This window comes from Anser anser, assembly GCF_964211835.1.
Source record: "Anser anser genome assembly, chromosome: 9".
In the NCBI taxonomy this organism is placed as follows: Eukaryota; Metazoa; Chordata; class Aves; order Anseriformes; family Anatidae; genus Anser; species Anser anser.
Genome location: NC_139729.1, coordinates 24,165,387 through 24,192,484, shown reverse-complemented (window position 1 = coordinate 24,192,484; position 27,098 = coordinate 24,165,387). Strand labels below are relative to the sequence as shown.

At 42.9% G+C, this 27,098-nt stretch overlaps 2 protein-coding genes across 7 annotated transcripts; one reads left to right on the top strand and one right to left on the bottom strand.

Moving 5' to 3' along the window:
- Positions 1-63: 63 nt before the first annotated feature.
- MYNN (myoneurin) lies at positions 64-12,899 on the top strand. Of its 3 annotated transcripts, none has more exons than XM_083847925.1 (8): positions 64-220; positions 654-950; positions 2,677-3,479; positions 5,309-5,468; positions 6,172-6,350; positions 6,560-6,643; positions 7,073-7,159; positions 8,917-12,899. In XM_083847925.1, exons 2-8 carry the CDS (start codon positions 685-687, stop codon positions 9,183-9,185), a joined length of 1,848 nt encoding a protein of 615 aa, XP_083704051.1. In that variant the 5' UTR covers positions 64-220; positions 654-684; the 3' UTR covers positions 9,186-12,899. The 3 variants fall into 3 exon arrangements, with proteins under 3 accessions (XP_083704051.1, XP_083704052.1, XP_083704053.1); XM_083847926.1 differs by having other exon boundaries at positions 95-220; positions 601-950; XM_083847927.1 differs by lacking the exon at positions 64-220 and adding an exon at positions 278-421.
- Positions 9,344-27,007, bottom strand: LRRC34 (leucine rich repeat containing 34). Of its 4 annotated transcripts, none has more exons than XM_083847937.1 (11): positions 26,991-27,007; positions 25,598-25,720; positions 24,594-24,718; positions 24,325-24,389; positions 23,476-23,559; positions 21,872-22,000; positions 20,120-20,215; positions 18,394-18,548; positions 18,140-18,295; positions 16,607-16,733; positions 9,344-16,354 (listed from the first exon to the last, which is right to left on the bottom strand). In XM_083847937.1, exons 2-11 carry the CDS (start codon positions 25,711-25,713, stop codon positions 16,151-16,153), a joined length of 1,257 nt encoding a protein of 418 aa, XP_083704063.1. In that variant the 5' UTR covers positions 25,714-25,720; positions 26,991-27,007; the 3' UTR covers positions 9,344-16,150. The 4 variants fall into 4 exon arrangements, with proteins under 4 accessions (XP_083704063.1, XP_083704062.1, XP_083704061.1 ...); XM_083847936.1 differs by lacking the exon at positions 26,991-27,007 and adding an exon at positions 26,575-26,934; XM_083847935.1 differs by lacking the exon at positions 26,991-27,007 and adding an exon at positions 26,600-26,933.
- Positions 27,008-27,098: the final 91 nt, after the last annotated feature.

Below are 27,098 nucleotides of genomic sequence, written 5' to 3'. Positions count from 1 at the left end.
CTCCCCGGCCGTCCCGGAGGTCGTTCCGCGGCCCGCCCCGCCCCGTTCCCCTCCGGGCGGTGCCCGCCGAGTCCCCGCTCCCCCCGCGGGTCCTCCCCGCCCCTCCCCGAGCCCCGGCGGTCCCGGGAGCACCGGAAGTGGCGTGCGGGAAGCGGCGGCGGCACAACATGGCGGCCTGAGGCGGAGTAGCCGCCGCTTCCTCCCGCTCGTCCCGCCGCAGGTGCGCGAGGCGCCGCCGCCCGCCTCAGGGCCGGGACTGGGGGGGGGGCGTCCGAGGGCGGCTGGGGCGGGCCCGGCCCGGCCCTGAGGGGCCCGGTGGGGACCGGGGAAGGGCCGCGGAGGGTCCCAGCCACGGGAGGCTGCGGCCCGGCCGCTCCCCGTGCCCCGAGGCGGCTCTGCCGCCGCCCCCCGTTGTCCCTCGGTGAGCCCCGGGTCCAGCCCCGGCGGCCGGGAGCTCCCCCGCTCCCTCCCCGCAGCCCTGAGGAGGGAACCGGGCCGCTGAGCCCCGTGAGGGAGGTCCCGGTGCCCAGGCGGCCACGGGGAGGGGGGGGGGGGTTCAGCGCTGGGGTATTTGTCATTATTAACTTTGTTTTGAGGGAGGGGAAAAAAAGAAATAAAATCCGGCGTGTGACTGGGTTCCTTCGCTTTCCCAGGAGGGAACGGAGGCCGCAGGCCGCTGCCAGGATGCAGTACTCCCATCACTGCGAGCACCTGCTGGAGAGGCTGAACAAGCAGCGAGAAGCCGGCTTCCTTTGTGACTGCACCGTCGTCATCGGCGAGTTCCAGTTCAAGGCGCACAGAAATGTGCTGGCTTCCTTCAGCGAGTACTTCGGGGCCTTCTATAGGGACGCCTCTGACAACAACGTCGTTTTGGATCAGACTCAAGTGAAGGCTGATGGATTCCAAAAACTCCTGGAGTTTATTTACACGGGAAACTTAAACCTTGACAGGTAACACGTGCTATTCAAGTGGGAAAGAAAATAGGGAAACAAACTGTATTGAGGCAGTACTGGATTTTTTGTACTTTGTAACGCATTTGGGAGGAACGTAGTAGTGGATGTGATGCATGCAAACCGCTGAAGATCATCTGTTTGCATGCTCCAGGATAGCACTCGGCATGTGAGTTCCAAAGCACAAATACGTTGTCAGATGTTTTGCTGATAGTTTCGGGCTCTTGAGTCTTTCTGTCAGGATCAGGAAGGATTAAAAATCTTGTGTGGTTACTGGGAGAGGGAGGGATAACTCGATTCTTCCTGAAGTTGGATTATAAGAGCCCTTTTTCCAGTCAACACACAGAAACTATAAGTATTTTCCCCCTCATGGGGGTGTTTTTGTGCATGTTGTGTTACTTTGTGTGCAGTGAGGGTTCTTTGTAGTGCTGCTCTCTCAGGGAAAAGAAAGAGGTGTGGCTCACTCAGCTGTGACTGCTCCGAAGCAGGTAGCCCAGAAGTGTAACTCCTGTTGCAACATCTGGTGTCAAATGCGTCCAAAAAAACTTTGTTGCTGCTGATCTCTGCAAACTCAGACTTGAGAATTTTAGAAGCCTGGATGCAGGGTGTTGTTTCGGTGTTGTTTCTGTCTGTAACTTAGCTACAAGTTTTAACACTAATAGAGCAACTCCCGCAGCAGTGCCTTATAGTTAGTGCGTTAGGCTTTGCAACTTTCTGGGTTCGTTCTGAGCGGCTGGGATCTCTGAAAGAAGTGGGCTGTGAGTGAACGTGCTGTTCTTACCCAGGGAGAGCTGTCTGTGCAGACGCCTGGAGCTCTGCTGGCGGGTACCTGTCAGCCTGTGATGTATCCCTGCTGCAGCCCCCGTTGTCTTCTGTGACAGCGGGGGCACGTGTGAACCCCGGAGGATTTACCTAGAGCTCAGTGCTAGTGTCGTACAAGCTCCCGAGCCTGTTGTACACATGGACAGAGAATGATTTTGGCTAGCTGCCTGTTGTCTGATGATTTAGTTACGCTTGCTGTGAAATAGACAGGCAGAATGTTGTTGTTTAGCATTAATCTGTAGTTAAACTGCCAGAAATCCACAGATTGTTACTGGCACCTGTTGCCACCATTTTTGGATGATTTATTTTCTCTAAACCGTCAAGGCCTATGCTACAGGATCTGAAAAATAGTGGGTAGTAGCTTAAATGAGGACTGCTTTGGTGGTGGCATAGTCTGTGCGTGGCTCATACAGAGTAAAGACTGTGTGCAAGTCATCTTATAAAACAAGGTTAATAGCTGCTTTGCAGAATTGCTGGGGTGAATGTGCTGCTTGTGAATTACTTACGATTTTTGGCAGAAAGGGTAATAATTGTAGCATTTTATTCTCCAGTGTTTTATCCCTTTGTGTTATGATTTCTGAGCGTTTTGGACAGACAAACCAAAGCCCGGTCTCACCACCTTACGATCAGACTTAAAATTCTACAAGAGGCACGTAAACGAAAATAAAATTTTCAGTTGTGTGGAGCTACAGGCTCCCCTAGGCACAGGCTGTCAGCTGGAGAATAACTGTCCTATCAGTGTCTTATGGGCACAAGATTAGGTCTTGCTGTGTATTGTCCTCTGAATTATTTCCTCTAACAGTGTAACTTCTCTGTAGTTCCGCTGTCTGTATTAATACAGTTGGTACAGAACAAATTACCGCTTCGTCCAGAATATTGTCACCTAAATCTTGTTTCCTTGCAGCTGGAATGTCAAAGAAATTCACCAGGCTGCCGACTATCTCAAAGTAGAAGAAGTGGTGACTAAATGCAAGATAAAGATGGAAGACTTTGCTTTTATTGCTAATCCCTCTTCTACAGAGACATCTAGCATCACTGGAAACATTGAAATGAATCAGCAGACTTGCCTTCTGACTCTCCGAGATTACAACAATCGGGAGAAAGCAGACGCTCCTCCTGCAGAGTTGGTTCAACCACAGGCAAAGAAATCAGCTTTAGAAAAGAAATCCGCTCAAACCAAAAAGCGAAAGAAGAATTTCAGCTCCCCCAAAAGCGTGCAGAGTAAATCAATACAGTACCAGAATGATGTGACTGAGAACGCATCGATTGAAATGTTTTTAGACGCAAATAAGCTGGCCACGCAGATAACAGAGCAGGCTGCCCAAGGCAGCGATAACTCCGAACTCCAGTTGGCAGCTGTGGTGGAAAGCGAAACGCTGGCAGCGCAAGATATTTTAGTTCAGACTATTGCTGCAAAACAAAAACGGGGGAAGTCTCAGCAGAACTGTGCGCTGAAGGAGCACTGCATGTCCAATATAGCCAACGAAAAGAACACTTACCAGCTGGAGAGTTCAGGAGAGGAACTTGACCAGAAGTACTCCAAAGCTAAACCGGTGTGCAACACGTGTGGAAAAGTCTTCTCGGAAGCCAGCAGCCTCCGCCGGCACATGAGGATACACAAAGGAGTGAAACCCTACGTGTGCCAGCTGTGTGGGAAGGCGTTCACGCAGTGCAACCAGCTGAAAACCCATGTAAGAACTCACACAGGTAAGCTGGTGGTTTGTCTTCGCGGGCTGTGGAGATCTGCGAGAGCAGCACGTGAATGCGGGACTAGAAAGATCTTTGTGTTCTGAGTTGTTCCTCTGGAAATTTTGTCTGCTCTTGGTACTGTGGGGATAGCGTCTGTATCCTGGTAGCATGAACTGTTTCTATGTTTTTTCGGTACAAAATCATAGTTTCAGCGTTAAATAGCTGGAGGGGACTTTACTTGTCAGAGCACCTTGGTCTCTGGAAAGATTCCGAAGGGCTGGCTGCCCTTTAACTCTGCAGAGACGTTAAATGGAGTGCAGTGCCAGAAACCACCGCCAGTAGAGTGTGAAAGGCTCACGGTACTCCGTACCAGAATTTCTGTTGATTTTTTTTTTTTTAACGTGAAGTCCTAATATAGGTTTGATAACAATGGTGGAAAAAGAAATACATTCTTGTTTCAAGTAGGTAGCTTCTTGCATGGGGGGAATCTTCAAAAAAAGATAGTGGAGGTGGCTCAATTACAGCATTTGGGATTTTACTTAGTAAAATGTATAGCTGAACTGTGTGACGTTCTCTTCATTCAATAACTTTACTAGAAGTTTGTGTTGTAGCAAGAGCTACTGGAGAAAGCATCAAAGAAAAACCATTTATGAACACTTTAAGACAACACATCCAACCTGGAAAGATTATGAACAGCAAGTTACTAGAGCCTGGGAAGACAATGGGGAGAAGCACAAGTCTTCTTTGTCTTTCCTTACTTCCTTCCCTAGACAAGGAAGACTTGATACTGGATTAGTTCCGTCTTCGATTCGATCCAGGGTAGCTGTTCTGCTCTCACCTTTGCTGCTCTGCTAAACTCAGTGAGCAGCAGAGGGACTCGGGTCGCACGGTTTTCTTCTTTTTGTGGCTGACATTCAGAATTCTGAAGTAACAGTGAAAAAGATTTTTTTTAAAATAGTTACTTTTGCTCTTTTTCCCTTTGGAAAACTGTGAGCAGAGGTCAGCAGTGGAGCTCTTTCCAGGAAGCTGCGAAGATGCAGAAGAGGAGTAGGATGCAAAGCCTCCAGTAGGAGGTTCTGAGGTACAGCTGCAGGAGAACACCATTCCTGTTCAGTGACCAAGGGAGAGGATTTCAAATACCATCAGCCACTGACTCACTAAAGATTCGTACGCAAGGTGAAGCTTGTGAGCAGAATTCAGGGACAGTTTGCTGCTCCTAGCCGGCAGGTTAGCTGCCGAGTGCTTTTATTTCTGACGTTTTTAAGTACACGTTGTGCTTAGGAATCGCCAAGTCCCTAGTTTGGCTGTGTGCTGTCCCCGCAATACGCAGAGGCGCTCTCATGCTGGCATCTGAGACCGTGGCGTTGCGCAGTCCATTGATGAGACCGTACTGACCACGGAGAAACCACGGGCAGTCGGAGAGGTACCTGTAGCGTTCCGCAGCAGATGCTAGCGAGAAGTCAGCGAGCACCAGAGAGAGCACTGGACACCTCTTGTTGTTTGAGAGGCAGGAAAGAGGAGGTGATTTACTGGCTGTTCATCTCAAACACTCCGAATCTTGAATCATCTGGAAAAAGTAGTAATAGCTTTCTGAAAATAACGGGGGGGAAATGGCATTATTAAAAATATGAACTGTTCCCTTTTATTTTCAAATTGTAATACGTTAAAAGTGGCCTGCTGTGTGCTGTGCTGCTGGCACGTTCCACCTCAGCGGGCTGAACACCGGATGCCACGAGATGTTATTTGTAAGGCCTACTAGAACAGACACTTGAGCCTTGGCCAGGTAATGGATTGGAAAGCTTGCTTACGTAAATCCAGAGAGTACAAGGGGTTTGTTTTTTTACCAGGGGAGAAGCCATACAAATGTGAGCTGTGCGACAAAGGCTTTGCCCAGAAGTGCCAGTTAGTGTTCCACAGCCGGATGCACCACGGCGAAGAGAAGCCGTACAAGTGCGACGTGTGCAACCTGCAGTTCGCCACTTCGAGCAACCTGAAGATTCACGCCAGGTAGGGAGAAGTGAGATCCTGCAGATGTTTATCCACGTTTATTTAAACAGAATCATTTTCTGTGCTGTGAGCAAGACTTACGCGTTCCCACAATTGCTCATTTCTTACTCCTTTTGTCTTGGGTCCTGTCTCACACCGCAAGAACAGAATGCGTACATCTGTGCCCTCCCTCATTAGGGAGGGAGCAGTTTATGAATGTTACAGCATACGAACTGGTATCCTTATGGCAGTGACGGTTATTTGTTTTAAACTCTTTGAAGTGCCTGGAGACAAAAGCAGTCCTTGACAGGAAGTGAAACAGAACCGGTCTCCCTGCGCACAGCAACCGGCACGGGGCTGTTGCGTTTTTTGGCAGGAGCTCAAATCATGTTCCCTTGTTCGGAACCATCGTTTTATCTTTCAGTGCGCTGTAATGCAACACTTGCTGAGTTCTCACAGTGAATGTTACGTGTGCGGGGCCCATAGTTTGATTCAGCTGCCGTGAGATCACTGATGCACAAATTCCCCACGCCAACAGACAGTGACTTTTACTCATTGAGAAACTGCTAGCTCAGAATCAGCTCCCAGTTGATGAGTTTTGTAGCTCACAGAACGCTAACACAAGGAGCTTTGGAGAAGGCAGAGGGGAGTTGAGGAAAGTCACCTAACCGTGGGCGCTGCTTCCCTTCCTGCCAGCAGATCACCGCTGTCTGTTCTTTCGCAGGAAGCACAGCGGCGAGAAGCCCTACGTGTGCGACCGCTGTGGTCAGCGGTTCGCCCAGGCGAGCACGCTCACCTACCACGTGCGTCGCCACACAGGGGAGAAGCCCTACGTGTGTGACACCTGTGGAAAAGCCTTTGCTGTCTCGAGTTCTCTCATCACCCATTCCCGAAAACATACAGGTAAGGGGAGACAGAGGAAATCTCTGCCCTGGGATGACCTGGGAGTGTCCTCTGGTGTTTTCATCCAGCTTCTTTTTCATGTTTTTTCCCTTTGACTCCACTTTAGGGAGCCCTTTCTCCCATTGGACATCACCTCTGTTTTATTTTAACTTGTTCTTTATGTGTATTATGGTTTATGTATTGAAATAAACTCCTTGTGTCTCCTTTAGGAGAGAAGCCATATATCTGTGGCATTTGTGGAAAGAGTTTTATTTCCTCTGGAGAGCTCAATAAACATTTTCGGTCCCATACAGGTCAGTTTCCAGACAGGCTGCTTCCTGAACAATAAATAATATTGTACTTTTACCTTTTTGCCTTTAAAATATACCACATTGTGCTGTACTTGAAAGTAGCAGAGTTTCTTAATTTATGTATCTTTGTGAAAATAATGTAAAGAAAATATCTATGAATTTTTTTAATTGCTTTTTTCAGACTAATTTCGGTGTGTAACAGTGTAGGTGTTGATGTATGATCATGGTTCTACTTCAAACACAGAGGCTTTTTGCTTTGTTTTAATGTACTGTTCTGGAAACAATTTTATTCTAAATACAGACAGACAAAATACCTTACAGTTACAAACTGTATTTTAAAATATAACTTTAAAATCCATTATCCTGCATCTATAACTGTCTTCTTTCAATATCAAGATTATTCTAACTGCCAAACCCATTTTTTTTTTTCAGGTGAAAGACCATTTATCTGTGAAATGTGTGGAAATTCTTACACAGACATAAAAAATCTTAAGAAGCACAAAACGAAGGTTCACACAGGTGAGTTCCTTGTGCAAACTGTTTTGTCTTCCCCCATGTCAAATAACTTTTTTTTTTTTGCTCAAACTGGCCTGAATTTAGAAAACTTTTATTTCAGAAAATTTTCTAAATTTAGAAGATTTTTGCATGGTAGCTCTCCTTAGTGCTAAAAGCATCTGCTTTAGAGGTACCCAAACCTTTTAAAGCCCAAAGGATATGCTTTAAAGGAGATTCAAGACAAATTTTCAAGCAGTTTGCATTGCCGTAGCAAGCACATCTTGACCAACAGAGAAGTGGATTGCTGCTGACGAGAATTTTTGTACGTGAATATTTACTTTCTTGTCCTAGTAAACTGTGAGAGATTTCCACACTAAGGCATGGTCTGTGAGTCATAGGTAACTTTTACTTTCTTCTGAATCTGTTTTTGGAATATGTCCCTATTAGGGTAATAATTCGAATGAAGAAGGCATACTGGTTACAAGAATTACTTTACTTCTAGAAGGATCCAATATTTTTAATGCAACAGCATAGTCAATGTTAATCCAGGTCTGAGCTGGATTAGCCATAACACGGTACCAGACAGCCGGCAAAATGTTCTCTGCTGCAAATACTGCCCTAAAAAGACTTTTCAAATACATTCAAATCCTGCTCTGCGTACCAGATTTTGATTAGGAAGAAATGTGACATATTACTTGGTTATGGTACAAAACTCAGGAGGTGTTCAGAGAACGGAACCGGTCTCTTTCAACACTGGCTCCACGTACCTCATTATCTGTCCATCCTTAAGTGTATTTGCCTTAATTCCCTTGTCTCTGTCGTATGGAAAGGGGAATAATCGGTGTCTGTGCACGTCTGGTCCGGCTAGGGAGAGGCTGAGAAAACAAGAGTCACACGCGGAGGCAGCTTTGAAGGTCAAAGTCTCCTGAAGCCCCGTTTAGGAAGGTGCTAATGCAGCCAGAAGGGGGTGGAAGCAAGTGTGCGGTGAGAGCAGCGGTGAGGGAGGAGAGAGAGGGCTGGGCAGTGTGCGGCTGTGGTTCTTAGGTTTTCGGGGTGGGGGAAACCTCAAGGAAACCTTCATAACTGTATTTTCTCCAAAGCTCCTTTGTTCACTATGTTAAGGGTTTGTTATCTTCTGTACCATGCCAAGTAGAGATCAAGTTAGAATTCATCATCTGTCTGTTTGTCACGTCACAGGAAGCAGAGGATGTGATTCTCAGTTTTCACACTGTGTTTACAGCTTGTTTTGGCTTCACAGCACATTGAAGGTACTGACAGCGCAACTGCCCGGGCAGTCTTTGATATGCCACGTGCTTGTTTGGGCAGTCAGTCGAAAGGGAAGCTGCAGAATTTGTGTAGGAGCTTTTGAACATTTCTTCAGATGGTTTCCAACAGAGATGGTGCCTGTAGTGAAAGTTAAGAGGGAAGGTATGAGACACACATGAGGATGGTTCATACAATGTCCTCAACAAGATAAGCTGTAGGGAATTTGAATGTCTTGGTAAGATCTAAATAATCATTCAAGCACTTTAATTTTTCAGGTAGGATTTGTTCGTTTTAATTCTTCCATGCAAAGACACTTGCACTGTCTTTCTTTCTTGTTGAGTTGTGCTATCTGTAGCAAGATTTCTAGTAGCAGTTGGTCCGTGTTTTCTGAGAACAAGTCTTGCTTGGTTCTTGCTAGCAGCAATTCTTGCATCATTTGCAAAATTTTCCCTTACATTAATTGCTGGGAAAATAAAATACATGTTTGGAAAAACTTTTTTTTTTTCTTTTCGCAGGATCAGAAACTCCCCCTGATTCTAATACACTCGATAATTCTTTCAATGAGCAAGAATCCATTCAGAGTCAGAAAAGTCCTTTATCAGAGTCCATAGATGTGAAACCCTCTGAGATGTCTTTACCGCTTCCCCTTCCCATTGGGACTGAAGACCATCAGATGCTGCTTCCTGTGACGGGCAGTCAGTCTCCTTCGTCAGAGACATTGCTAAGATCCGCTGTGACTGGATATTCAGAACCTCAGTTTATTTTCTTGCAGCAGTTATACTGACAGCGCACAACAGAGCCACAAGGTAATCCAGCAGTGAACCTGCATACGTTTGGTAAAGATGAACATAATCAAGTAGTCACACTTTTTGAATTGGACTTGTTCTTTTTTTTTCTCTGTGTAAAAATCCTTGTAAGGCATTTCCATTGTACAGTGCTGTCTTTCCTTTTTTTTTTTTTTTCCTTTGGTTGAATTGTGCTAATCTACAATCAAATTTCTATTTGCAATTAACACTGATTTCCAGGAGACAATTCCTTTTCAGCAACACCTGCCTTAAGAATTCTCTGTTAAGTATGTTAATGCATTTTTTGGAGATCATTTTCTGTGTTCCTGCTGATCTGACGTGTGACAGTGTCATCTGAGCACTGGAGCAGGTTGCAGGAGAAGGCTGTGGAGGCTCCCTCCTGGGAGACCTTTAACAGCCGCCCGGACAAGGTCCTGGGCAACCTGCTCTGGGTGCCCTGGCTTGGGCGTGGGGGTAGGACCAGAGGGCCTCCAGAGGTCCCCTCTCGCCTCAAACTATTCTGTGATTTGAGAACATTTTAAGCCATATTTGATAGTTTAGGACTATCAATCCAGAGTTCTAAAGGGAAAAATCAGAATTTGACTGCTAACAAGCTTGTGCGTCTGCATTCGGAGGTGATACAGTGTACCACCAGTGACGGAAGGCAGGGCAGCGCTGTGGCGAGGTCCTGTCAAAGCATTACTGCTGCTGGCCAGAAGCAGCCTGTCTTCGGTTCAGTCTGACCAGAGGGAAAGCGAGCTTGGTGTAACGTCCCTGACAAGGCAAGTAAGGGAGGTTCTTCAGCATGGCAAGTCAGAGGGCTGCAATGGCATAGATACTGCTGCGTATTCTTTCCAACAAGTCACTCTTTTTTTTATTTAAATGAATCTAGCGTTGTTGTATCTTGTCTCAGATTTGTTTTTCACATCTCTGAAACATCCTGGGTTTGGCACAAACAGCAGCATTTGCTAAAAAGAAGTGCTGGAACGTGCATGTTGTAACGGAGACAAAGACGTTGACTTAATTGTGAGGCGTGAACCATAGCTTCATAATTATCATTTCTGTGACAGTAGTACTTGTTGTGCTACTGTACAAAAGAAGAAACAAACACTGCCCTTCACTGTGAAAATACTGAATGAATGCTACCTGAGGGGGCATTAAGAAGAATACAACAGAGCAGATTAATTTTCTTTCAGGCATGGGTTTATTAGAGTGTGACTGATTTGTTTTAATTGAAGTATTTATGTATTGCTTTACCTCTCACGTTGCTTGTCCAGTGTAACTGCACACAGTTGGTATCTAGCAAGACCCTTGTAAAGGTATGTTTTACTACTAGCAATTTAAATTTTAAAAAAGCACCATCCATAGTGTCCTGGTAGGGTCGTTAGTTAAAGACTACTTGACAGTAGGCGTACTTTTATGCTCCGTTTTGCCAGTTTGTGCCATTAGCATAATGTAAGCATTATTTAAGTAATCATCAAATAGTGAGAAACAATCGTAATGCTGTACCAACAAGACGTTTAAAGATATTATTTGTTGGTTATTTACTTGGTGCTAGCATTTTATTCCCACTGATGCCTTGTGTCCAGACACTGATAAATCGAAGGGCATAGGAGATACCTCTTAACTAATTCTGTTCTACATGGAGTAATAAGTAATCTGCACCTTAATTAAAAAGCCTTGTGAAAAAATTCTTGGAGGACTTCATTTAAATATTCTGCAAATGGTCCCTTGACTCCTGAGCATGACTATCGTTTTCTTTTAATTTCCACATGTTTGTGCTTGTGAGGTAACAGGCCTTTTACTTCTTTGTGTTGATCATCTTTGTAGGCTGCATGTTTAAAACCGCTTCTTGATCATATTTTAGGTTTTAATCATGACTAATTTGATAAAAATCTACCACGGACAGCATGGAGTTCCCCAGGAACATTCCTAATGCAGGCACCTCTCCCTGTCCCCCAAAGCTAATTACCGCTCTATCTTCCTCGCCTTTATTTTCTTTGCTTATTCATAGCACAACATTTATGGACAGCTGCTGTCCTTCATACTGCTGACAAAGGACAATAGATGAAGTGCTCAGATTTTCTTGTTTGGCATTGCCTCTCCCCCTTTTTTTTTTCAGGTTTCTGTTGTTGATGTAGTAGCTGAGGGATTCCTTAGCTAGCTGGCACTGACAAATGGCAAAGATCTTGACCCTGTGTTAACAAAAGTGAGCCGTGTAGCTTGTCCTAAGGCTTTACTTTCTCTTTCTGAAAATAGATCAGAAGTCTTGGGATAGACCTAGGCTTAATCATGAGTGCTGAAAAAAAGAACAAAGACGTACAACTGATACATTTAATGTTTAACCAACTTGGGAAGATAAACTAATGATACACTGCTGTTTTCTGAAGAAAAGCATGTGAAGATTAATATATCCAGGATAAAAGACAGCAAGAGAGAAATAGCGCTAGGAAAAAAAAAAAAACACACATTCCTACATAGAAAATGCATTCCATAATAATGTTTGTTTGGACTGTTTTTATATTTCTAAAATTATAGCTTAATACCGTATTCTTAGATTTTCAGACTTTTTTAAAGAACAGTACTTAGATTTATACAGGATTTGTTTAGATATTTAAAAAGAGTAACGCTTTCTTTATTAGTCATTTAGTTTTCTTTATAGACAAGAAGATAATCATTATTTTTTACAAGACAACAATTTTAACCTTTCTTAGTAGAACACACAGGCTTGTAGTTTTGTCTTGGAGCAATAATTTAGTGACCTGCACTCTTCAGTCCTCATCTGAGAGTCTCGATTCCTATCCTCATCTCTCGTGAAGATATCTCAGCTGCTGAGGTATGATCTCTATTAACTGTATTCATTTACTAGAATATAGATTTTAAATATATATAGATATTAAATATATATATATTAAATTTGTAGGAATGTTCATGCTGAGTGCTGTAGGGCCTGAAGAAGCAGGTCTGCACTGTACCTTTTGCTGATAGATGCATGGAAATCAGCTGCACATTAAATCATAGGCTTAAGGATTCCACGTTCATTTTGGAGGTGCAAGGTTTATAACAGTATTGGTAATTTCTTTAAGGGATTAATAGAAGAAAGCATGGAATTGTTTTTTAGGGAGAATTCTCATTCTTAAAACCTACTTGCAAAATGAAAGAGGATATATTAATAATTCCATTAACAGTAATTTAGAGAGAATGACATGATTTATCTCAGCAACACCATTGTTTCAGTACTGTTTCAGTCAGTTTTGCACTAAAGTCAGTGCAAGTTTTGCCTAAATAGATTATCTACATCAATAAGTTTCTGAATTGGCTGTTTCGAAATATTTATGTTAGAATAACTCCTTGTATGGCACTTACTTCTGAATTTGTGTCTGTATGTGGGCACAAAGCATGACAACTTCCCTAAAATCATGTATTTCAAGAAAATTTTTGAGTATGGACAAGTCCCATGTCAAGGACTTCAGGGCTGCGATCTTGGAGAGGCTATCAATAAGCCTTGCAGAATTAAGATAAAGACTAATGACTGATTTTTGGTTAAATTATTTTTAAAGTATCTTTCATGTATATACCTTTCTTCCTCTGTTATTTGTATATAGCTCAACTCTCAATTTTATAATCAGCTGGGAAGGGAAGGGAGTTGTACATATTCAGCCTGAAGTGTTTTATGTTAGACTTTAATAAACTTGTTTTGTATTTTTCCCTCACCTTGTGCGTGCTATTTATAACTGCAAGGGGAAACAACAAGAGGTGGAGGGAAGCAGTCTAACATAACCACCACTAAAGCACCCTGTCAGAAAGACGTAGGGTTGCCCTAGGCACAGCACACCAACACAGCAAGGATTAGTGCATTTTCTTGGCAGCAAAACCACCCAATTTTTCTGATAGAAAATATTTTGGATCTGTTCAAACCCAATTAAACAAGAACTTTATTCTAAATGCGATCTCATGTGGTCACTCTTACATTAGTACTTTTTTCTCCCCCACACTTGTTTTGAGGGATGGGGGATTATTATTTTTTTTCCTGAGTGCTTTGAAGGTGTACTTTATCTGCTCAAGTAGATATTCAGTGGAGTTATTTATCAGAATTTGTATCTTAATTTATTTTTACTCAATTGTTTAATTTTACAGGAGGTGGTATAGTGGCTAGAGTATGAAGTAGGACTTAATTGACCTGCCCTATACCACTAACCTGCTGGCTTAGTCATTTTCCTTCCTTTCAAAGTGAGACTAAAATGCTGCCTTTCTGAAAGGTGCTCTGAGTTCTGGCAGCTGCAAAAATTTGCTAACAGAACAGGATTATGCTTGTAGTACTAAAACAGCATGGCAAGAATTTCTAGCCTATGTGAATTCTCTCATTCAAAAGAGCGCAAGGCGATGTCTTCTAAGAATTTCAGGGTTGGGGTTTCAGAGAAAGGAAAGCAGTGTCTTTGGCACAGACCTCTTTAAACAATACCTATTTTTTTTTTTTTGGTATAAGTAGTTATAGCTTGCAGGAATCTGTTTATACAAAAGTCAGTAAGAATGACACTGTAGCCCTTTCTTATGAGCTATTCTTATTGATCTCATCAATAATGCAGAGTGCTCCTGTTGTTAAATAAGGGTTCACATGGAGAAAAACATTTCAAAAAAACACGCTAGCATTTTTGAACATGATGCCATTATGCTGTTAATTTTTTGTGTACAACAGCATTGCTATCTTATCACATCTACTAAAAATAAGTCAATTTCAACTCTACCAACAGCAGTGTTTTGCTAGATTTGATTACCTGTTATCACAGCAGTTTAACAAGATTTAACAAATTTAAGACAACTTTCAGGCAACAAAGTTAGCTTGAACTTCATGTACGGGACAAGGGAAAGACAGATACAGGGAAAAGTGATACCTAAATCTGAATCTTGTAGTGGTCTTTCTGGCAAGAAATTCTCCAATCAGTGTGTCAGCACTAAGAATAGTTGCTTTAGAGTATCACAGTACAACCTGCAATGCTCCAAAGAAGCAACATGCAGAAAAACAATGTTTGCTAATGCAAGCCAGTATTACAGCTCATCTACTACTTTAAAAAGTTTCAATTCTGATAGTATGCAAGTCCCTCTCAAACAGTTACATTCTTTGTACCTTCAACCTCTGTTTTTGTTGTTCTCTTCTTCCTGTGCAACAACAGCTAAAACACAAGCAGCTGTCTAGGCTAGGCTTCTCACAGGGTGACCAGAGACCAAATTTGTGCTAACCGGGATGGTCACAGGTTAAGATGTCCATATGCAGGCCAGAAAGGTAAATAAATTTCCGTTCTCCTGCTCTGCACTCACTTTTTGGGTATTACATCTGCTAAGCTGTTCTGTGAAGAGAACGTGGGGGAACTCCTGGTCAGGAGGGTGAAGAAAATTTGCTCAGGTCCTAAACACTGGCTCTAGCAGGCAAGCAGGTTGAGGGAGCAGAGACAGAGGTAAGTCCACTGAGCAGGTACGTTTGTTCTACTACACAGAAGTTGATTGACAAGGAGGTCTAAGTCCTCTGATACTAACCAATTTTTGGACCAACAAAGCCCAGCTAATTTATCTTCTAAATATTAAAACAAACAACAACACAGTAGCTACCACTACCACCTTGGTCATTTCAGATTGATAAAGTGTATCCATACACCTCTCTGTTTCTACACTACCACTGTGGTAATACACATCACTGCTTTTTAAGTACACTGTTGAAATTACTTTCCTATCTTTTTCTTTTGACTTCCATTTTACAGGTCTTTTGCCTGTGTGCACACGTGTTTACAGATTATTTTGTTACATGTACTTCACACTAGTGTTGTGTTTTTTTTTTTAAATCAGGCACATTTAGATATGCAGAAGATTGCATTAGTGAAAACCTTTGAGCAAACCTCTGTCATACTTGGGTCATTTTGTTGTTTTAGACTTGACAAGATCTGTGCTCCTACAGGTATAAGCAGAATGGATGGAAAAGGAAACAATCTGAGTGATTCCCAAACTTTTAAGCAGCTTGTATCCAAAGCATTAAACAAATTTTAACTACCTTTATATGCATATGTTGTGTTATTTATATGTCAGAATTGCCACACAGTTATAATGATGGAAGTGTTTTTAGTTTAAGAGACAGGAAGAAGTAACACCAAGTTCAGTGGTGATTTTCATTTGTCATTTAAGAAAGAACTACATACAGCAAGTTAATCAAAATACCATTTCTATATCTGAACTAGGTTTACTAGTTTTAGAGTTCATGCATTCTTGGGGCTAACAGCTTAAATTCATTTAACTTGGATAAAAAATAAAGTACTCTTGGATAACGAACACAAGCATGCCATTTTTAAGTAAAAGGAGAGCGTAACAGAGCAGTGGCAACAAATGCATTTACTCAAACAGGAATCTTGTTCTACCACATATCTGATTTGCTCTCAAGCAAAGCTGCTGCCCAGCGGCAGTCCTAGGTGGAAGCTTTTATCAGTTCAGTCTGCCTGGCTGGCATCCAGCCTGCAGAGACAAAACAACACTACCTGCAGGCTCTCCCTACCACAGGGAAGCCTGACTGCAGGAACTGCAGCCCAGGAAGGGCAATGGAACTACATCTAATTACAGTAAGGCAAAGGAATCATGGAATCACAGAACCATTAAGGTTGGAGAAGACCTCCAACCATCCCACTACCACCAATATCACCCACGAAGCCATGTCCCTAAAGGAGATGCACGCGCAACAGAAATGACTAGCAGAATTAACGCATTTTCATATTAATAGGCTTTTAATAGATTGGGTATTATTTAGTAACAAATTTCATGGCTACTGGTTCAATATCTCATCTCTAATACCATTTCCAAGTGTTTTTAGACTCCTTCTAGACTAGAGACTCTAAAGAAACAACCTGCAGTAAGTATGATGTCATCCATTTCACTAGAAGCCAGGTGGAAAAACCTCAAGCATTTATGGCTTCAGGCTACTTCTACCTTACAAATATTCCAAAACAGCCCCAACTGCCAGGCTGGCATTAGCAGCTTTGTTCGTTACCTCCCCACAACTGGGTGTCCAGTAGTAATGCTTCTTAAGGCCGTGGGAGAGCTCTGCAAGGTAAACGTGCCCATCCACTTCATAGGGTTCCACGTCTGTACAAGCAGGTTTCAAACGGCCAGTCTGAATTAATTCTGAAAATGCCTGCAATTAATAAAACCACAAATCTGACAAATAATATTGTACTTTGACTGCAAGGAAGGATCTAGAAGATATAACACAATAGTCAAGTACTTGGTTGTTTCAGTATGCTGATATCAGGTGACTTGCTACAGTAGCATCATAATATGTTTGATTTAATTAAAAAAAAAAAAACACATCTTGTTCACTAAGTGCTTCTTCCCAGTGGCTGGGAAAACCAGTTAAGAAAAAAAACTCTCAGAAGCAAACACTTACCATACAGGTGGCATCATCAAATTTGTTCCCCCAGATATAAATATAGGAAAGTTCCATGTTTGTTTTCATTGCTTGTGAAAGAGCGACGAGGCCTTTGCCACTTATATTGTTGCTTACTACTGATAACCTAATAAACAGAGAAAAGAGTTATGCAGATGTGCCACACCACTCAATTCCCATATCATAGTTAAAAATATTTTTTTTACTAAGTTATATTACTATAGATTTTATATAGTTATATGTATAATGAAACTCTATACTTGTTATTAATAATGCAGTGAGATACTTGCATTAAGTCCAGTCCTATTATAAAACCTTCTTCAGGCTGCTAGAGGCAGCTTGGGCCATGGAATTGTGCTATTTCTTAAGGCACTTCCGTGACTCACACAGCCAGGTTGTTCACTATTTAGTTCTCCAGTGTCAGTGACTTATTGTGTGGTGGCCACGTCTCATCTTTAGTGTGCTTTGAAGCCCAGGCCTTGGCACGGAGCCAGGCTAAGCTTTGATCTTCGCGGACCGGCAGTTATTTTTATGTTAGTGAACCTGGAAGGCTTTCAGAGGCACCTAGCAGCCACCACCTCCTCAGTCTGCTACTTAAAACTAATGGCTTCAGGTAACACCTTTGATCAGCTTTTACATCCTGCCGGCACGGTTTAATGCAGGCTACAAAATACACCCCGATGGAGAGATTACAGCCCTTTTGGGTTCACCCGGAAGCTAACTTCAACAGAGGATTTTCTTATCTGTTGAAGATCAGAATCAACAAATATAGAGCCTTATCCCTGCATGGAATCTGATTACCTTAAAATTCTGGAGCCCTACAGATCCTGCTTTGTTTACGCTTGCGCACCACAGGGACCTATGCTTTAAGAACAAAGCAGATCCCATAGCCTCCCTCATCCCCCTTAGAGTGACTAGAAGCTGCGAATCGCATGCAAGATGCCGAGACCCTCTACAAAACCCATCTAAGCTTCAACCCAAAACCCAAAGATAGAAGAACAAGCATCTATCAGGCTACACGCAGCAATGGACCCAAGATGAACAAAACAAGTACAGGCAGGGAAGGCGAACATGAAGCATCAGCACTATGGCCTGCACGGCATTTCTTGGCCTAGCATTTTACTCCTATCGTTCTTGTGAAGCTACAGGCGGCTTCATTTGGTTGTCTAAACACAAGCCTCTCGTGCCACGTAAGACGCATCAGTATGCCCTGCCTAGCCTCCAGCTGCAGGCCTCCAAAAGAACTTGTGTGGCTTCCCTGCAGCACCCTGCGGATCTCTCACAGGCCTCAGGACACCTGAAATGGCAGAGACACCTATGCTTAGGCAAATGAACCCCACGCAATCTGTTGCTCACATTTTTTTCCTTCTCAGCTGGACAAAAAGTTTTGGAACTTCCTGACTTTTATGCTACCAATCAAAACAGAAAAATACATGATTTTTGTGTCAATTCAGCCACTGCAAAGTCTGGGCTCCTTTTACCCTGAGTGGTTATAAGCTTGCAGCCCCAGGGGGAAGTTACGTAAATACTAACACCTGAAGAGTCCTGTTGTACAAAGCCAAAGCTTCGCTCAAGTAGACGGCTCCGTCATCTTCTATTCGGTTTGAGTTAAGATCTAGTATTTCCAGGGTTTGGTTCCGTTTTAGTAGTTCTCCCAAAAATTTCACATCATCACGAGTTATCCTATTACTGAAAGACATTATGCATATATATATATTTTTTTAAAAGAATGCTAAGAAAATGACTGTCTAATGTTAGTCAAGGCTATGTCATGTAGTAACTCTTACCAGCTAAGATCAAGGTATCTCAGACTGCAGTTTTCATACAATGCCTCACACAGTCGCTCTACACCAAAGCTTTTAATTTCGTGCTTGCATAAATGTAGTTCCACAAGAGAAGAGTTATTTTTCAACATCGAAGCTACATGGACTGTGGTCTCTTCCTAGAAGTATACACTAAGTTTTATTAAACTATTTTAGAATAAGATATGGTCTTGCTTCAGTAAGAGATGCACAACAGCAAAACTTTTTCATCAGTAGCGTGCTATTTTGTATATTACAACTTCATATTAAAAATAGCAAGGAAACAATGTATTATTAGAACTCATAAAAGGTGAAAAATAACAAAAGTATTTGCAGACTTACAGTGCTATATACATCCCTACAAATATCAGGAGCATCAGTGCTTGAATCATTATATCTAATCAATTTCCCTCCCAGACATTGCTTTTAAAAAAAACTATGTTTGAGTCAGCCCTCACTAACATTAAAAACATTTTGTCATGACACTCTTATTTCATGAAAAGAGACAGAATTGCTGTGGGGAAAAATATGCCCTGTCACTGTAAGGCACAGTAAATTCATTTTGATATTGTCACATTTGGTTACAAAAAAAAAAACGAGTGAATTCTTTGAGTCAAAAATAAGGGAGCAATCCAGAGGCCTCAGAAAATGATTAGGTTGAAGGTGGGAACTCAAAGAGAAACTCTCACAGATGCAGACTAGGCCTTTACTTTCAATACCAGTAGTTTAAATTTACTTGTAAAACTATACTTAGGCAGATCAAACCCATCTTGTAGAAAAGAAACAACTATAATCTGTTTAAACTCTTAAAATTACTTTTGGGATATGGGAAGATCTGGCTTTCGTGACAGTTTAATTACGTTATCTTGCCATCAGGAAAACGGGGTATGCATCACAGGCAGCTGAAAACTGCTGCCAGCCTGGCAGAACCAGCTCTGTGGCCAAGGCTTCAGCAGGACCAGCAGCCGTTCACAGCAGTTGCATGCCTGCAGGTGAAAGCCCACACCTCTGTGCACAAGTACCCATCCAGTGGCCCGTGGTGCTGCCCCCAGCAGACACTGCCTTACTGATTCTCTTTCCAGCGCCTGATTGTTTTGGCAGGTCTGTGTCTTTGTTTTGGATCGCAAATGCAGCATAGGTTTCACATTGAGGTTCATTCACTTGTTAAATTCAAGCTTCAAGTTCACATAGTGAAACAACAAAACCACACAGCGCAGTGAATGTGGCATATTGTTAAAGTATGCCTTTCTTCCTTAGGCTGCAGCCTCTGGCAATTGCCCATGTACCACACTGCTCAGATAAAAAGCAGCCTTTTGTTCTTCCCCTCCGTTTCTGCTAAACAGCTTTTATCCCTCGGTTTGCTGACTGATGCATAAAATTCTCTATGCTCTGGCAGCGGAAGGAATACCGCGTTCAGTAATACAGAGTCATCTCCATTAGCCCATTGTTTAACATACGCGTACATACCAAGAAAGACACTTAAGATTAAAAAAATTAGCCTCCTAGTTAAACAAGGGTGGCTTGTGAGGGCACAAAACTTGTGGCAGAAAAAAATAATAATAAAAATCTACATGCCTTTTTTTTTTTTTAAATTATTACGTCACTTTGTAAGAAAACCCAGAGTCCTGTAGTCTAGTTCCATAAATACATCAGCGTGGACTTTACTTATGCTTCTCTCTGACTGAGCTGGCACTGCAGTCTACCAACGTACCTCTTGGCTGTATAGTAAAGGACGATTTAGGTTTATTGCTTTGACTGATTTGTTCTGAGTCAGGGCTGTTGCTATTGCTATCAGACACTGCGTGCCCTGCAAATGGAAATAAACAAACCCTTTAGATAAACCTGTCCAATGTATAGATCGAGCTACTACATTACCACGACTTCTTAGAATTGATCGTCAGAAGGTCAAAAACACTGAATGGGCTCTGCTTGGAAATGCTATAATTTCTGCCTCCCTGTACCTTGGAGAAATGTAAGTGCTGTAGGCAAGCGCTTACAGGCCAGCTCCCTGCGGAATAACAGAATGGAATTAGACTAAGAACTACGAATGACCAGGAAATTTGGCAAGTCAGAAAATAAAAAGCAAGAATAATGCATCTCAGAGAGATCTTTGTCTATTTAATTAATCCTGTACTTCATTTTTCCCAATTTATGAAGCAAAATATAGCTTGTGTGTGTTCCCCAAGGTCTTCAGTAAAAGTCTTAGCTAACATTTATCCACTAGATAAATGCGTACTAAAAGTGAATTAACGTGGTACAGAGTAGCCAGAGTCTAGAATACAGGCCGATGTGGATTTCTGTATTTCCTTGGTTTGGTCACTACCTTGCATTTATGTTCCTTTCCAATTAGGCTGGTCTACACCTGAAGCTATTTCATTTTAAAACAACTCTGTCAGCTTCCTACCAAGCATAAACATATTAAGTGTTCAAATAAATCTTACTCCAGCAACACTTTCCTTGTTTATGTATCCATAACCTCCGCAGTTTCTGGAAGGTATTCCCCCTTCTAGTGTGGGAGCAAATTCTGCGATTCCAGTAAACAAATATAATAAAGTTTTGCATCTGACCTCCAGGTGACGGCCACAACTGTTACGTTACAGTGCAGCTTACTCTGTATGCCCAACGTACACTTCTCCTGAGAAACAAGCAGCTTTAACAGAAGGCTGAGAGCAGCCCACCTCAATTTCACTTCTGGCTTGGTCGGAGCATTCTCCTGCCAGGCGAGACATAGGACCAAGTTCTCCTAGGCAGGGAGAAGAACCACAGCCACCTTGCAACCCCGCTGAGGCTGCCTCACAAAGACACACCACCTGGAGGACGTTCACAGCTCCAGTTGTTACCTGCTGCCGTAACCCCAAAGGTGTTTAAAGCCATCCATGGTTTTTACTGGCTGGAGTGGGAAACACTCTGTTTAGTGCCTTGAGCCATTCCTACCTTCCTGACCTTCCCAGGGCAGTTCGGGGGAGTCTCAACATCCACCTTGGAGGCAGCAAATTATCTGAGATCAAATTAGGGGCCTTCCTACTCAATTCAGCACTGCCACACCTAAGTCCTTTATGAGTCGAGCTCTGACAGGAGCAACAGAGCTATGGGGAGGGTGACTTTCAGGCTTTATAGCACTGCATGCTTTAGAAGAACCCCCTTCTTCAGTGTGGATCACACAGGGTTTAGCATAACAAAAAATGAACAAGAGAAACAATGCTGGAATATGTGAAAGCCAAGCACCTGAATTCCCAGGGACAGTGACTCGAATATATCATTGGTTATGACTTCAGAGTTTTATGCAACACACCTTTCCAAGCACGCATTGCATTATTATGCATTGCGTTACCTCCAGCCATCAGAAGATGCAAACTCAATGGCAACAGAGGGCACTTCCTCTAAGCAAGCACTGCAGGATCTTTGTAACACTGACACGTACAGTGACTTGTGTAACTGCTGACAATTTTACTGGTTTACTTACCAGATCACAGTCTCCAAGATCTAACTTCTCTAAGGTGGAATTAATTTGTAGCATTGAAGCAAAGTACATTCCACCTTGGTTTCCTATTTTGTTTCCAGTCATTCTCAAATATACAAGGGTTTCATTCCTCTAGACAAAAAAAAAAAATCCCTTTCAAACGACAAGAACAACAACTAAACAACTGTCCTTTTTCCTGTGAATCCTGCTAGTTGCCACACAGACCAAACATCCCTCTAGAATTGCACCCAAGTGATAACACTGACTAAGCAGCTGGTGCAAGCTCCCCACAGCAGAAGCACATAAAGAGTCTGGAAGCAAAACTTAATTATTTGAAAACTTGTTTCTCCCAAGCAAGTTTACAAGTTGCACACTCATGAAAATAATCCAGGCAGGTATTTCTGCATACATTGGCAACTGAAATGCAAGCTATACCAAAACTCACTTAAACAAGAATACAAAGCGCCTTTAAGAAAGCAGAAGTTTGCTTGTATTTCTCAGAGGCTTTGAAATCAAAGCCCAGCAAAGACAATCAATTTCAGTAGGACTTTTTTACACAGTCAAATCAATGCATCAGTCTTTGCAGGACTGCCAGTAGAAAGTTCTGATCAGAGGTTGAGGGAAGTCAGCGGCTCTCCCCAACTCTCCATAGAATTTCAATGGATGCAAAATACCTTTTAAACGGATGAAGTCCTAAGTGCAATGCAGAGCAGTTTTCTATTTTTAATTCCTCAGTACCACCGTACTCTTTACCAGAGATTATAATTGATTATGTAAGAGATTACAAAACAAGTACTTCTGTGAGCAGAAGATATAACGAAGCCTGGTTTTGTATGGCTTTTATGTCTTCCACATGTCCCTGGTCCCCTTTCCCTCCCCCCTCACCCACAGGGAGCCCAGGTCAGGTCCTGCCACCTGCCTGCAGGATGAGCTCAGCAAATGCTGCTGCGGGGCTGCACAAATAGCTTTGGGGGATGCTGGCAAGCCCGATGTTTTACAGCTCTACCGTACAACCTTAGTGTTTTGGAGGCCTCCCAGATTTAGCTGAAATTAGTTCAAAGACTATGAAGGAGGAAGAAAGAGCGCACGAGAGCCTTGTTTCATAAACACAACAAGTATTACATGCAAGCCTCATTTCCTTAGGAAACCACGTTAAAAACAACTAACATGTTTTTGTGCTGTTGCTGTGAGGCAAAGCTTTGAAAATACGTCTCAGACATCTTGACTTGAGACTAGCATTGACATCAAGGTACAGGCAAATGTAATACAAAATTAAAAAAAAAACAACTCAAAGGAAAATATTGATAGCATTATACCACTTACAGCATAGCATAGCATTTTTCACACAGAAAAATCCAGAGCGATAGTTGTGATAATTAAGTATTAATGGCAGCACAGCGCAACTTTCTCTTGCGTGAAATCTGATTTCTGAAGGCTACCTTGGGAAAACAAGCAATCCCTGTGTTACAGCAGAATGCTGAATGGGCTGAAGACAGAGGGCCCTTTCAGCCAACTTTGATGTTGGCAGGACAACTAGTACGGTTCATCAAAAGCAAAAAAATATCAAACTGGATGCCAACGTCTAAATCTCCCAGACTAATACTCACATGGAGGGCTTTCGCTATCAGCTCTGCTCTGCTTGTACCAATATCATTAAACATCAGGTTAAGGTACCACAGAGTTGAGTTTTCCTTAGGAGCAAATACAGCAGAAAGCAATGAGACTTCTTTTCTAGAGCATGCCTGAACTTTTCAAAAGAGATGTGTCATACACATACCTACAACCTCCATCCTGCACTGCTTTACAGACGGAACCTGATCTGGAGAAGTGATTTGAGAATGCCAAAGTACATCATAGGAGAGAGAGACAGAAAAACATGCAGTGTGTAAATCCTCATGGGGCTTACAATAGCCACCTAGGAACCCATATGACCCAACAAGGCAGGTGGCTAAGCTCAGATGTAGACCTCCAGGTACTTTGTGAACTTGAAGGCACTCCCCTGAGCTCTAGAAATACAGGCACAGAGTGGAAACTCACCACTTCCAGTCTGTATTTCAAGTGCTAACAATGACAGAAAGGAAACATTAAAGCTTCCTATGTTTAGAACCACAGAAAGGCTAATAGAAAGGATAAAGTATCTGAAACAAAGGCCCTGGCACACTTGACACTACCATTACATCCTTAGTTTAATTGAATGTAAGCCTAAAAGCCCTCTGGTTTATTCCACCATTCCTTCTTCACGACACCCTAGATAAATATCAAACTCTTTTGCTCTCAGAAATTAAAAATCTCCCCCAGAGAATGCATTCTGAGATTCTAGTGCGATGGATTTGGATATGAAAGCCAAAATTAGTGGAATTCTGCCAAACCAACGCATTCTTGTCTCAAATACACCACAGAAATATTAACATAGCCAAATAAATCATATTGCTGAAACATAAACATCATTTTGGCACCTGGAGGAATGTTGCCATGTGCTTTGCTCCAACATCAGTCAATACATTATACCTAAGATCCAAACCTGAAAAAGATGAAGAATGAGACAAATGTATACCTACAATTAATTGATCTACGAACAAAAAGAAACAAAGATGAACTAAGGCTGAAGGCAAGACTGCTTATGTTTTATGTTTTTTATTTTTTATATGATGTTTAGCTCCCCATTGATGTTGAACCACCACAATATTAGCACATCAAACACAGAAAGAACGAAAAAAAAACTCACCTGTGACAAATATAGAACTGCGTAAGACAAAGGCAAGAACTTGAAGATCTTCATCTGTAACTCTCTGCACAGGCACTAAATGATTATTTCCAGCTATTTTTAATGTGATCCCTTTTGTCCATTTCCTGTAACACAAAAATTTAAGCACATCAGGAGAGGGAAAATGATACGGAAAAATGAATTCTCTCTCCAGATAAGAAGCGTATCTATGTGCAACCTCACTAGTACTCTTGCATGCAGTTAGCTGCTGTAGCTGTGGTAATGCCGTAACAGACAATATGATTCACCCTGTACCTAAGCTCTATCCATTTTGATACTCTCAAGACACTGCATAGCTGCAAGACCACACATACACAGAGAGCAGGAAACAGCAAGATGAGGGGAGGGCAGATGAAAATAGAGAAACTGTCCTGGAGGCTACCTTATCATCACCTTGCTACCTTTCTTTTATCTATTCTATCCCACCCCCAAAATAAAAAGCTAACACAAACCACTACCTTACACTATCTTCTCTTGGGTTCTCTCTCCAAATGACAATTAATCCTGCTCCCAAGAGCATCCATGAGAAGAAGCCCTATCTTGCCACATAAAGAGAGACAGTTTGGGTGGTTTATACCTTGTCAGAGACAGTTCAGGAAAGCATTACCAGCTGGAAGCTAACCGGATGCAGCTGAGGCTTTTTAAACAGGAGCAAGACAAAAGGAAGGGAGTTAGAATAACTATAGACACTGGGTTTGGCTTCTCTAAGGGATGTAAAGTCACTATTCTGTACCTTTTCACCTTTGATTTAACTGTTGTAAAGCTGTCCAGAAGGGATATACAGCTACAAACTTCTGAAATATGATTTCAAGATGAGTCAAACCAAAACTTCTACAGTAAATGTTAAGTGTGATCTGTGTTTAAGCCTGAAACTGCATACACTTTCTCACTGTTCAATTCCTTGTCCCACTTCTTGTTTAAGGAGTTCAGAAGAATCTGAAAAATGCTGTTTGTTATTTCCTTACATGTTATCACTTTTATCATCTTCTTGAAGCACACGAGCAATGAAAGGGTTTTCAGGTTGGCTCAGGTTTTGACAAGCCTGCAAATACTGCTGGTGAAGGTCTGGAGGAACTGACATGACAGTGCTTGAAAATAAAACAAACTGTTATTGCATCGTTACAGCAGCCTAGCAACATCTCCATGGACGCAAGTTCTGTTGTGCTGGGAGATATAAAACAATAAAAGTGGGCTTGGGCTGAAAAGGGTTACAATTATTCAAATGTAACACAAGAATAACAGATAGATACAGACATACAGAGGGAGGGGAAAAAAAAAAAGGAGGAAGGAAAAAAATGTGGGCTTGTGTATATATTCCTGATCTGCCACCACAGAGGATCTGAGCCTTTAGACATAATATTCATATAGATAGATCCCTTCTCCTTGTAAAAGGGACTGTTTCCTGCAGTTTGTGATTAAATCTAATCCACCGTGTTGCAGTTACTTGAGAAAATCAGGCCAAACAGAGGCACGAAGGTGGGAAGCTTTGGGAGGAGTCTCAGCCTCACTGAGAGCAGCAAAGCTGCAAGGCCCGCAGCAAACTGCCCTCCTGCCCCCAGTGTCTTGGGATCTGGATACAAAAGCAGCAACTTTGAAAGGGGCCTGGGGTGCATGTGGCAGCTACAGGAGGCACCTTTTGACTCGGGTGTCCCGCCTGAACAGCGGGCTCACACCGAGCACCACAGCACCCTGCTCTTCACAAATGCTAGGTTCCAGCATCCACACAAAAAGATACAAGCCCCTGAATCACTGGTGATAGTACAATACAAGCATCTATGGCCATTACAAGTCCCCCTAAAGCCCATAAGAGGGTGCGAGGCTGCCAGACAGCTGGTGACACCCAGCAAGCACATCCCCACGGCCGCTGCTTCCCTGGCAGCCCGCCCTGCCCTGCCCGGCCCCGCCATTGCTCCCGGCTCCTCAGCACCCTCCCCGTGCACACCCGCTCCATGAGCTGGGCCCGTTACCACAGAGCCGATATCCAAGGGAGCGTCCTGGCCCGCTTTTCGGGGGGCAGCCTCAGCCTGCCCGTGGGTGAGAGGCGCAGGAGGAGGCCACAGCCGCCGGTGTCCCCTCAGGGCTCTGGCAGCAGTCCCACCCCGGCGGGGAGAGGCCTGAAGGCCAGGCAGGGGCAGCGTCACCGTCACACACTGCCCATCACACCGGGCTTGCTTAGCCCCAGAATGTGTTAGTCAGCGGCATGCCTGTGTCCTCCGAGGAGCCTTGGCACAAGTTAGCGTAGCTATGGGGATAAGCAGTTACTTTGGAGGTGCCCTAGCCTGTCCTTTCCACTGAGGAGATCCTTCCACTGACCCCAGTAAAACCCAGGGCTGAGCTGGGATCACGCTTTCTCCTCACCCCACAAGATGCAGGACTCACTCCAGAACGCTGAATTCAGAGCTAATAAAAAAGAAAATGCCCTTATACAGTGCTTGAATGAGACTGCAGAGCTTAGCATTGGTCTCC